At 42.1% G+C, this 13,003-nt stretch overlaps 2 protein-coding genes across 4 annotated transcripts; both read left to right on the top strand.

Annotated features, from left to right (window-relative positions):
* Positions 1-228: 228 nt before the first annotated feature.
* Positions 229-6,126, top strand: LOC123050130 (myb-like protein X). Of its 3 annotated transcripts, none has more exons than XM_044472968.1 (10): positions 229-508; positions 1,651-2,072; positions 3,054-3,795; positions 3,962-4,042; positions 4,203-4,298; positions 4,699-4,809; positions 4,966-5,064; positions 5,223-5,351; positions 5,435-5,598; positions 5,683-6,126. In XM_044472968.1, exons 2-10 carry the CDS (start codon positions 1,686-1,688, stop codon positions 5,983-5,985), a joined length of 2,112 nt encoding a protein of 703 aa, XP_044328903.1. In that variant the 5' UTR covers positions 229-508; positions 1,651-1,685; the 3' UTR covers positions 5,986-6,126. The 3 variants fall into 3 exon arrangements, with proteins under 3 accessions (XP_044328903.1, XP_044328904.1, XP_044328902.1); XM_044472969.1 differs by having other exon boundaries at positions 230-508; positions 3,054-3,780; positions 5,214-5,351; XM_044472967.1 differs by having other exon boundaries at positions 231-508; positions 5,214-5,351.
* Positions 6,127-9,115: 2,989 nt separating this feature from the next.
* LOC123054667 (CRIB domain-containing protein RIC10) lies at positions 9,116-12,718 on the top strand. Its single transcript, XM_044478481.1, has 4 exons — positions 9,116-9,319; positions 9,420-9,535; positions 9,621-9,702; positions 12,323-12,718. The coding sequence occupies exons 1-4, from the start codon at positions 9,256-9,258 to the stop codon at positions 12,574-12,576; spliced, it is 516 nt and encodes a 171-aa protein (XP_044334416.1). The 5' UTR covers positions 9,116-9,255; the 3' UTR covers positions 12,577-12,718.
* The last annotated feature ends 285 nt before the right edge of the window (positions 12,719-13,003 follow it).

Raw genomic sequence — 13,003 nt, 5'->3', positions numbered from 1 at the left:
CGCGCTCGTCATGGAGAACAACCTGGATAGGTGGGACGTGTGCGTCTTCGAGCTCCTGGACCATGACTACAACATCAAGCTGCACGTCTACAGGGCCGTGCTGGAGATCACCCCTGCTCATCGCCTCAAACCCAGCCACAGACGAGTGATTGTGTGCCTGAAAGTGGCAGACATGTTAGATTGTCGTTGTCAAAACATAACGTTTGGACTTATGTGTTTCCGTTGTTCGCCGTGACGACCTAGGGTTTTTCCCTTGCCCCGAATTCCCTTTATATATATATGTAATCCCGAAATATTTCAAAGTTCCATCCAGCCGCCGGGCCGCCGCCCAAACCCATCTAAATCTCATCGAGATCTTCTCCCGTCCTCACAACCAACGAACCTCCATCTAAATCCACATCGAGATCTTCTCCCGTCCTCTCCTTCGAATTTGAATCGATCGAACGCCCCTTGGAGAGGCCTGTATTCTGATCCAACGAGATCGCGATTGATTCACTGCTACGCGCTGGTAAGCCCTACTACGGTATATCTGATCTATGCTAGATCAACAAAATCTTTAGCTTTTCAATCGCCTTGGCGTTCTACAAATCCATGGTGTGCATCGTGCTTTTGTTCTTTGCACCACAAGAAATGGTGTTCGTTGTTCCTAAATGTTTTAGTTCAGTGTAGATTCAACTTGTGGGATATAACTACAGGTTTTAGCCGGTTGACAAGATTGAATTCCTTCTTTCTGTCGCCCTGGGCGTATATTCCTAATGATGCATTCGGTTTTATGCTACCTCTTCTCCAGTGATAGTCGTTGTGTTGCTAGTTAGGCCATACTTTTCTTGTCTCAAGACAAGGATGGTGCAAATTTGAATCATCCATATATGCATGCTTCTTGGTTTACTGAATTTGCACGACAGAATGGTCGAATTTGTAAATCTCTTCAAGAAGAATAAATATGCTCTAAAAGGAAAAAAAATGGGGAGCACTGTTAGTGGATATATCAGACAGGGTATCAAAACCGCATTACCCAGCGACATGGATATATACAGATATACAAGTATGCCGCGACACAAAATTATGCGTGCATGTAGCCACTATATATATATATGTGTATGTATGTATACTCGTTAGGGCAAAAGTGTGTCGTTGCCCACCTCAGCCTTTCTACATACACCCAGCACAGCCTCATCTCGCCCCGCTCAGGAAGAGGTGGGGCGGAGGTCTAGCCGAAAAGATTAGCTTAGTAGCAGCGTGAAGTAGTGCCAAGGGCGACCCATCTCTCGTGCCGTGGCGGCGTGTCCACGGCCATGCCCAGGCAGCGGCGAGCGAATTTTTTATTCTCCTGTGAGGTCAGCCACCATGTATTTCCTTTGTAGTTCCGCCACTGCTTGTGTGTCCAACATTCAAATATAAATATGGGATACATTTTGTTCTTTTTCCATCCCTCAAGAGCTTATATAGTAATTATATTTATATTGTTAGTTTTGTAACAAAGGAGTCTGTAGGAGTGTTCTTGAAAATAACTAATGCAGTTGGGAATATCCAATGCAAACAAACTTGTGTTTTATGTAGATTCAGCTCTCGAATAAAACTTATATCATTGTTACCTTCGCCAAAAGTGTTATACTAATATATGCATATATTTCTCCTATTGTATTGCAGAGACAGAAGTGTGTGGCATATGTAAAGGTCCAATCATGGTACACCAGCAAAAGCAATATAGCAATATGGGTATGATAGATGATAAGCAGAATGTGAAAGTGAAAGAAGGGGGTGGTGAAAATACGAATGCGAAAGAGAAAAAGAAACAAAGCAAAGAAGAAGGTGATAAGAAAAAGGAGGTGAAGAAGATGACTAAGTATAAGGAGAAGAAAGAGAGAATGAGGGGTAATGACAAGGATAATGAGAAGGAGAAGGAGGATCAGAGGAAAATGAAAGAAAATGAGAAGAAGATGAGGGCACATAAGGAAAGAGAGGAGAAGAAGGAGAATGATAAAGAGGAGGAGTTGAAGGAGCAGAATGACACAAAAAATTGCCCACAATTCTTTAGGTCCCTAATGACCAGTTCATCTATGGAACAAGAGGTAGGTTTTCTTGATTCATAACAGAAATTAAGGAGACTAACCCATTTTTGGTCCTCCATTTTTATGTATCGTATTTGCATGATTTTTGTGAAGGTTCTCTTTCCGTTTGCGGTCCACTTTAGGAATGGTGCTTACTAATTTGACAAAGTTTAAATGGTACATATTTCATCAGAACTCTTGTTCGATTAGTCACTGATATTTTTCAAATATGGACTATACTATGTGGTCTGACTTTGAAAAGGAATAAAAGAGAGATAACATATCCGCATCATATATGAGTATGTTATCCAATATATAAACTAGTTCATCAAAGTTGATTTTATTCGTATTTATAGTTTTGTAGATTGTGAAGAAAAGAGACACATGTAAATTTTTCCCCAAAATATAATGCCAAGTGAGAGTGACCGAGACAATATATGCTTGTTTGGATAGGGGCTTGGACCCAAGCCTTGAATTCGTTCAGACTGATTATTTACACCATTAACACTATTACCAAACTCTTGAAATCAATCTCCAACACTACTATCAAACATGTCACTCCTAAAGGGACAGAATTGATCGCTTTTGATGGGTGCCAGGATCAGCACTAATCTATTGTCAGTGGAGACTCATCCATCACTCGTGGGATAGAGCCCATCAGTGGAGTGCCTAAAGACACGGACAGTCGCTCGTCACTGACCATGTCAGCACTCTGACGTATGACCGTCCTTATGTGGTGACAAGTTAAATGCTATGTATTCATAGCATGCAGCACATATCATTTTTCACTATAACAAACATTTCATAGATTCAGAACATTTGCTTCAAAGATTCTGAAAAACTGCATCATCACATAGACAGAAACTCATTACACATTCATCTGAACATAAAATCCATCGGCCATTTCTAAGACATAGCACACAGCCTTTTTATATTATTTTTTAGTTTTGGATTGTGCTCGACATACTTAGTCATTGATTTATATGATAACATATGTTGCAGACAATTCCCGAAGACTGCCACAAATACTTGGAAGAGTGTACAGGAACAGTTTCACTGAGAGGTCCAAGCGGAAATTTATGGCCCGTAGAGCTGGCTAAAATCTCCGGGGAGCTATGCTTTGCACGTGGATGGAAGGAGTTCCTCTGCGACCATTGCATCGTGTATGGCTACCTGCTGGTTTTCCGTTACGATGGGAACTCACAGTTCTCAGTCACGGTATTCTCGCCATCATCCTGCGAGGCACCGTATGCGTTTCTAGCCCAGCCGCAGCGCATGGGCGCCACCGCTGTGGCAGCAAATGATGAGAATGGGCACACGGGCACCAATGCAGATGGTACTGCCCCGCAAGAAGAAGACTCTCACATTGGCACAGCTGCAGATGGTACTCCACAAAATGAAGAAGAAGAAGATGCTTCAGAAGAATATGAAGGGAGCGACAACATGAGTGTCGATGCTGACGGCGCTGGTCCACAAAAGGAAGAAGAAGACGCATTATCAGAGAATCCGGATAATGAGGAAGAAAGTGAATGGCGCAGCGCACCATCGCAGCAACAGAAGGAGGATCAAGACAAGATCGACAATGGTTTTGTGGTCGGGAAGAGGACTAGGTTCAGGAAGGTTGATGATATCATGACAGAAGTGGTCCGATCCAAGAAGTCCAAGGCTAAGGAAGGGAAAAGACATGAAGCTCAATCTAGTGATTCGAAGTCTGAAGGAGAAGCATTAGGTGACAGTTTAGCAAGTAATTAAGAAGAACCCTCCCACACTGATCGATTGATTTCAAAATTATTAGTACCACTTCTACTTTTTACATATATATTGGTTTGAAATGGTTTAATGTTGTCAAATGATTCTTATGATGGTTTTATCAAGCTAATTGTGACTCTGTGCACATCAATTAAAAGCAGAATCGGGGCTTCGTCCACCCAGGAAGTCCAAGGCTACTGAGGAGAAAAGGCCTGAAGCTCCATCAGGTGATAGTTTGGCAGGTAACCAAGAATAACCCTCCGATGGATGATTGATTTCAAAATAATTGATAGTACTACTTTTTACATATATATTGGTGTGAGATGGCTTGGTGTTGTAAAATGATTTATGTGCTCTTGTTATCGAGCTAACATGTACATGTGTGCACATTGATGTAAGCAGAATTGGTCCGTCGTTCACCCAAGAAGTCCAAGGCCGAGGGGAAAAGGTCTACTGCTTTAGCTTCTAAAGGAGCAGCATCAAGTGACAGTTTGAAAGGTAATTAAGAGGAAGCCTCTGATCGAGAATCGATTTCAAAATAAGTAGAATTTTTCTTGCGGGTAAAAAAGTATTACTTGTTTCACACACACACACACACACACACACACATGTATGTATTAGTTTGGGATGGCTTAAATGTTGTGTCAGTTTTGATTCTGCTATCTAGATAGCAATGGTCTTGTACCGTAAAATGAATCCTATAAAAGCATTAGGTGACAGTTTAGCAAGTATATTAAGAAGAACCCTTCCACACTGATCCATTGATTTCAAAATTATTATTACCACTACTTTTTACACATATATTGGTTTGAAACGATTTAATGTTTTAAAATGATTCTTATGCTCTTTTTATCGAGCTAACCTGTGTCTCTGTGCACATCAATCCAATTATAAGCAGAATCAAAGCGTCGTCCACCCAGGAAGCCCAAGGCTGCGAAGGGGAAAAGGCCTCGAGCTCCATGTGGCCATTCGGAGTCTGAGGGAGCAGCATCAGGTGACAGTTTGGCAGGTAACTAGAATAACCCTCCGATCGATGATCGATTTCAAAATAACTGGTACTACTTTTTACGTATATATTGCTATGAGATGGCTTGGTGTTGTAAAATGATTTCTGTGCTCTTATTATCATGCTAAAATGTACATGTGTGCATATTGATGTAAGCAGAATTGGTCCGTCGTCCACCCAAGAAGTCCAGGACTGAGGGGAAAGGGTCTGCTGCTTCATCAGCTTCTAAAGGAATGACATCAAGTCACAGTTTGGCAGGTAATTAACTTGAAGCCTCCGATCGAAATTGGTTTGAGATGGCTTAAATGCTGTGTCAGTTTTGACTCTGCTATTTAGATAGCAATGGTCTTCTCTGCCGAAAAAAGATAGCAATGGTCATGTCATTGAGCTAACTTGCGCTCATATAGTTCATACAGGTGTATTCGCGCCAGAATCTGTATGCAAGGACTTAACCAAATTACACAAATCTTTTGGTAAAAAACATAGCATGAAGGCTCAGTTCCCGATGTTCAATAAGAGCAATAGTGAAAACCAACCTGGTAGAGGTAAATCTTCTTCCTAACTACGCTGATTACAACAAAATTTGAACTGAACTATCTTAGTAATTTGCATCTTCTTTTATACTTAGTTATCGTCAAGGTTCAGAGAAGGCCGGAATTAGAGTCGCAGAGACGTCCAATAACCCAAAGGGACAAGGAATATGCTATGGAGAGGGCACGGAGGTTCCAATCCAAGAGGCCCTTCGTGATCAAGGAAATAAAGCACACAAATGTCTATGTGTCGTACTTCATGGTAATTGATCAAATTCTTCTCTGGATGGATACACATATTCTAAAACTGCATTGCTCGCTTACTGATCGACCTGGGACACTGCAGATCATTCCAGACATGTTCGTTGAAAATTTCCTCCCGAAGGAAAGCAGGAAGATGACGCTGTGGGACCCACAGGCGAAGCCATGGAAGGTGTGGTACGAGTACACCGGCGGAGAGTGTCCCCGTGCGGCGTTCAGCGCCGGGTGGGGCGCGCTCGCCATGGAGAACTACCTGGAGAACAGGGACTTGTGTGTGTTCGAGCTCCTGGACGATGACTACAACATCAAGCTGCACGTCTATAGGGCCGTGCTGGATATCACCCCCTTCGCCCTGGCCCCAAAACATCGTCAACAGGGTTGTGCATAGCCCTTTGTTTTTGTTCTAGTATATCGTCGATGATGGAGGTGTGTGTTGGTGACTATTTTGTTGAATTATTATCAGATCATATTACTTGGTGAATCATGTTTTTGGCTGTTTTATTGAATATGGGCATTCATTGCTTTTCTTGTCGTGGCAAATATCAATATATATGTGATTTCTTTAGAGAGAAAGCCATTAGATAGCTCTTTTTTTACTGCAATTGTTGATCAAAAATGGTACAAGAAAGTTCAGCAGTTCGGTCCAATTAAGGCACATTTCTTGTTGCGTCACTGCTTAAGTACGGGATGCCACATCTCTTAACACTTTTTTTGAGGAAAGCCGTCATGGCCGATTTTATTGATCAGGATTCAAAGATATATCATTTTCTAAGGCAGCTTGAACAAAATCAGGAGGATCATCAAGCCATTGATGGTTACCCTCGGTAAACTTTGCCAGATTATGAGTAGCCCTATTGGCCTCCTTAGGGGAATGAGAAAAAATTACACGAGAGAAATTGTGACAAAGAAAAGTACACTCTTCATATATAGCAGCCACCACACCTAGAGAGTTTCCGCCATTGTGCATGAAACTTCCATGCAATCACTTTCAACTAATAGTCTATTGCACCCTACGTTCCCAGCAAGAATCAAACCGTCTCAAAGGGTGGTAGCTTCAACAGTAGGGGCATCCAGTGGCGGACCTCGAGTTTGACTACAGGGGGTGCCAACCTTATCGCTTACAATAAAAGTACCATGTATAACCATAAAAAATTATCAGTTTAGCATTTTAACCCTATAATACACATAGAATTAGACTAATTACTACTAGGTAAAACAAGTTTAGCATTTTGGAGGGGATGCATGGCACCCCCACTAGATCAGCCACTGGGGGCATCATCAACAAATGGGAGGTTCCAGCTTCCTCCTATGACAGGAACAACATGATGATCCCGGACGAATGTGCATGTCCATCCCGAGCTAGTGTCCTTGTCGAAGGCAGCGTCAACATTCAGATTTAAAAAATCTTCAAGTGGTTTAATCCATCCTTGTCTAACAATCTGAGCACTACTCAATTTGTTAACTCTTGCAAAATTTAATGCCAGCACAGAGATAGACTGGGCCGATCTAACCGGCGCTTGCAAGCTGTCACTATGAGTACATTTCCTTCGCTCCCACCAAGCATACCAGGCAACAACAACGACTAGATCACACCTTCAAACACCTACCATATACGGTGCAACATTCTCATCCATTAGCAGTCGCTCGAGAGGCCCAATTCCATCAGCCACTTCAAGGCAAGCGTCTTCAATAATTTGTGTCATTCCAAGGCATGACCAAATTTCCTTTATTCTACCACATTTGAAGAAGACATGATTCATACTTTCACAGTCCACTGAACATATAGGGCATTGGCTAAAATTCTGCATATGCCGATTTGCAAGGCCGCCATAGGAAGGAATCGCCCCATATAAAGCATGCCAACAATGTATCTTCACCTTAACAGGTGTTTTCAAGGCCCACAAAGCTCTCCAGATAGGGTTGGTCGACCAAGAATTATTAGGCCTTGTCATCCGTAGTTTTCGACCATGCTGATTATCCCATTCAATATAATAAGCAGACTTTACCGTAAAAATTTGATTCTTATTATAGTGCCATGACACAAAATCCTCCATCATCACAACGGCCAGCGGGGTTTCAGAATTCTTTCCGTGTCAACAGCCCAAAATAGTTCTCTACCCAGTGCTTCATCCTATACACGGTTTTCATGATCAATTAGTTCAGCAACCTTTGTAATTACTATATTTCCTCTCCTTGTCATTAATTACCTTCCTAGTTGGGCTGCTAGGGATCCAACAATCATTCCAAATATCAATTTTATTACCATCTCACACCCTTCAAATATGTCCTCTTTTAAAAGTTCGAATTCCTGCCCAAATGCTTTGCCAAGTATAGGAGCTTCCCTTTTTCAGTTCACAATTTAATAGAACACCCGAGGGAAAATACTTAGCATGAAGAACTTGGGCGCATAAAGAATCTGGCGCACAAAGCAACCTCCAACATTGTTTTGACAAGATAGCCAGATTGAAACTCTCCAAATCTTTGAAACTCATACCTCCTTGTTTCTTTGGGATACACATTTTCCACCATGCAAACCAGTGCATATGCTTCTGTTGGTCAACATATCCCCACCAGAATTGAGACATCGCAGAGATTATTGTTAGGTTGATCTTTCTCCCGTTCGAGCCCAATGGGTCGAACGGGCCCTTGCATCGCGCCCTGATCGGGAGCGCCCAACCAAACCATGGTTGGTGGGCCCCTGTCACCAGCGCTATATAAATAGGTGGGGTGCCGGGGCACGGATCACGAAGTTGACCGTGCACCACAACACCACGAACACCCCAATTCGATCTAGGGTTGCGCTGAGCCGACGGGAAGCTCCGCCGCCACCGCCTCGCCCACTCTCTGTCGTCACCGCCGTCGCCATCCACCATGGCCACCTCGGCAGGGTCAGCAACCGAAAGTGAAGGTAGGACCACCGATCTACTGGCCTACTCCGATCCAGAGAAGCTTTCAATGGTATCAGACTAGATTGGGTTTAGGATTTCAGGGTTTGATAAAACAGATTCAAGTTTGACCGTAAATTTAACCAACGAGACCGACTGCGGAAGGGACAAAAATTATACCATGGAATTATATCGAATTCTGTGGTATAATTTTTGCTCCCGCCGCAGTCGGTCTTGTTGGTTAAATTTACGGTCAAACTTGGATCTCGGAAAATGCGGGCGCACTATATTATGGAATGAAGGGAGTAGCATCATGACAAATCCTTCCGGTCCATCTCATCCCTGTCGCAACACTCACAAACCCTGACAAAATGCATCCTGGTAGCTTCTTAAAGACAAAATGCAAACATTCCACCAAAGCTCGAAAAGGACGGGCGGTGACGGGACAGGAATCGCCGGTACACTCCAGACCATCTTTCAGTAGGAGCTACGGCTAAGGAGGAGCATCAACATCGGCGACCAACCACCCAATCTCCTCTCTGAGGTGGTACGCACATCAACCTTTCAGGCACATTTCACCAATCCGCCATTATTTACACGCCCGACGTCTCATTCCGCACGAGACCATCACGGCATCCGGTTGATAGTACATCTCTGTCACCCATTTCTCGTCCCGGTGTTTGCTTCTAAGCTCATCCTTGACGTACTGTGTGCGTTCTCGTCCTAGGAAGGGCGTCCGTGGGCGGCAGCCAGCAGCCAGCAGGGTGCCATCGATGGCGTCCAACTACAAGATGAAGGGGTTCTTCAAGGGCTTCAAGATCATCTCCCAGATCTTCGGTGAGCGCGTATAACTAACTGGGACTAGCTAGTGTGTCGGTTTCTGAATTTGATCGTGCGAGCAGGGGCGGACAGACGTGATCTGAATCTGTTCTTGCAGCGGCGAAGGAGCAGGAGATGGTGATCGGCCGGCCGACGGACGTGAAGCACGTCGCGCACATCGGCTGGAGCAGCTCCACGCCGGGGACGCTCACGGGGAATGCTTCTCCAAGCTGGGTAACCATTTCAGTGCGATAGTACACGCAAATTCTGGTTCCATCAGCTTGCCTGCCTGCCTGCCTGACCATTGTTTTCTTCCTAGATGAATGTCATCGAGGGATCATCTGATTTCTCGTCTCTGGGCTACTTCGCGCCGTCAGCGGGGACCTCCTGGACTTCTCAAGGTATGTTCGAACGTGCAACGCCACTGTTCTCGTATGGAGTGAGAGCAGCTTTGTGTCCCCTGTCTCAGCATAATTCTCTATTTGGTCTGGCGGCTTCTTGTGATTGTGCCTTGTTTTGGAAAGATTATGATTCATCGTCTGAGACTCTGAGTGTACATGTGCAAACATGGCAACCTGCACTATTTTTATGCTGGGCACGAGGCCACGTTCAACAAATTTTATTGGCTTGATCTTGATCTGGTATCCCGAAGCTGCGCCCGGAGCACATGTTAGTAAACAATTCGCATGCTTGTGCGAGCACTCAACCACCACCCAGTCCACCAGCATGTTTTGCAGACATTTTGATAAAACTAACATTTTATTGAAAATTATTAGTGCCGATAAAACCAAAGTTACCTTTATCCCTTTTTTCAAACTTGAAGGCAAGAGTTTCCCGTTTAATGTGGAAAACCAGGCTAAAATTATAACAGCAACCATCCACACCGACCGTCATAGTCTCATAGAACATGACAATCCATTGGAACCAGCAGCTTGGCTTTCAACAAACCTCACTCACACCTTCTAGGTGCATGCAAGCGTCACCTTCATCGCTCCTCCACAAACTAGTGGTTCCAACTTCATTTCAAATGGCCATCGACCATCTACTATATCACTAAACTCCCTAGGATTGGCGGCCTCTCATTCAATTGAGGTTGCCAATTTGGAATTGGGTCCTCGATTTTGACCGGGTCAACAATCTCTCACTCAATTCTTTTAGTTCAGCTCCCTAATTTTGAAGCTCTCTCATTCCATTGAGAAATTCAATATGAATTTGATTCATGATTTTGATTGGGTTAACAATTTTTTCAACTTAATCGGAATCAATAGGCCCACCAAAACACCGCATTATATGAATAAAAAAGAAACGCACCCCATCATCTTCCGCATTAACAAAAGCAAACACTCCATCTGTTCCAAATATAAGATTTATTAGTTTATTGAAAAGTCGGATTTCTTTAATTTTGATCAAGTTCAGAGCAAAAAAATATTAACATCAACAATACTAAATAAATAAAATATTAAAATTCATTTCATCATGAATCTAGAAATCCGGTTTGATATTATGGATATTGATATATATCTACACAAATATAGTCAAAGTTAAATAGGTTTGACTTAAAAAACTAATACACCTTATATTTTCAAACAGATGGACTAAAAATAGTAAACCAAACAACATCAACGGCGTAGTAAAGCGCGCCCAACCCTTCTAGTATGTGTAATAGTCCACTTAAGCGCTACCTTTGTCTTCACATTCCATAATTAAGGGATCACTCAAATCATGCTCCGACTACAAACTTGTAGAGTTGTTTGGTCAATCTACCGACAAGTTACGTATTTGACAACAACATGCTAGGATACATGTACAACTGCCTGCAAAAGGCAAACATTGTCTGCATTACACGGTTTTCGTATTTTTAGAACATGTTGGGTACATTCAGAGCTTCTTCAGTGATCAGATGTATACATTAATGGAAAGGGTGTATTTTTGGTCTCTCACCTATTAGCGAAATCAAAATTTGAACCCCTAGCTCTACTACTAGAAATTCTTGGTCACAAAAATGTCAAACACATCTAGGTCGGTCCTTTGCCCAATCAAAAGGGTTTCAACAATACCTACCAGTGGCACATGATAGCTCAGTCAATACAATTTTTTAACATAAATAAGAAAAGTAGGAACGACGGATGGAGGGGCGTTAAATTAAAGATTTTACTTTTTATTTGAAAACTCGACAAATTTGGATAAAGATAGGAAAAATATATTAAAATTAGAAATTTAGAAAAAAAAATATGGATTTTCTTCAGGAAAGTAGATTTTGTTAAGATTTACAAAAGTAAAAATATTTTTTATAGGAGAAACAATTTCAACTTTAGAAGCAAAAATCAAGAATATTACAAAAAATGCCTTAAAATATGTGGAGCCTGAAAACAGAAAGAAGCAAATTTAGAAGAAAAAAAACATTTGAATCATATTGATCCATAGGTTTCCAAAATCTTTTCCATTGTAATAGACTTCATAAACCCTTACAATCCTTAGTTACTTAATCGGAATGCTTTCATTTTCCTTACTTTTGCTATATTTCATTTTCCTATTATTTATGATTGATTTTTCAATGCTGAATGCTAACTTTTTTTTTTTTGAGAAAACCCTCAATGCTAACTAGGTCGCCACTAGTGGCAATTCTACTAGGGGGGGCTTCGATAGGCTTAAGCCTACCCTCCAAAATGCCTCTTTCAACTAAATATACCGCTTGAAACTTATATTGAGGTGTTTTACATGCAACAATTGCAATGCACATGTTAATTAGATTAAAAAACTTGATGTTTTGAGACTGCCCTCCATTGCCATGCTAGATTCGCCACTTATTACCACATGTATGAAACCACTGCATCATCAAAGACGCTTTTGGTGAAGTAAGGGACTAGTCTAGACGTTTTGACACTTGAGGGGCCAAAAATTAATGCTTTTAAAATGGGTCTAAACTTATTATTCTGTAGAAATTGGAAAAAATTGTTGGATTTCAGTTGTTTTCTTGTCACCGATAAGCGTATAAAACAACTATATGTGACTGTTGGGCAGACTTCGAGCAGCAGCACCAACTCCCACGTGACATGCTGCCTCTCAGGATAGCTTCAGAGATCACCGGGGAAGACGTGGCAGCAGCTCCGTGCCCTGATGTTCCACGCCCGCCACCGAGAAAGACAAGGCGAAAGAGGAAAACAACGCTTGGCTCTCTAGTGAATTCGACAATGCCAAATGATTCATCTGCATCAGCCTCGACGGCAGCAACAGTTGTTGCCGATGCCATTGACACCAATCGTGTGATGCAGTGACAGGCAAGGCTGCAAAGTGTGTTGTAAGTTGTAAGTGTGGGTGTGCGGTTCTAAAAAAACCGAGAATTGTAAATGTACTGATTTCATAGGTAGTTGGATACAATGGATTGTTCTAAAAGCATGCATTGCTTCTCTTTTCTTATGATTCGTTCATCTTCATTTGTTACTTTCTTCTCATTTGCGGTTTGTGATGCCCATGTTCTTGCAACGAGATGACACTTAGACTCTACTGATTAACTAAAGGATGAAGTACAATGAAACAAGTTGGGATGGCAATGAAAATCAAAATATCCTGATAAGATCTAAAGTTTCAACAGGGTCTTTTGATGTCTACATTTCTAGTTGGATCTGTTTGCATCTCAATATTTCTCAAACCTTCTGATGAAACCCCACAATGAACCAACAAAAATAGGTCAGAAGTTAAAAC

Source organism: Triticum aestivum, chromosome 2D (assembly GCF_018294505.1).
Source record: "Triticum aestivum cultivar Chinese Spring chromosome 2D, IWGSC CS RefSeq v2.1, whole genome shotgun sequence".
NCBI lineage: Eukaryota > Viridiplantae > Streptophyta > Magnoliopsida > Poales > Poaceae > Triticum > Triticum aestivum.
This window is presented reverse-complemented; position numbering and strand designations above follow the sequence as displayed.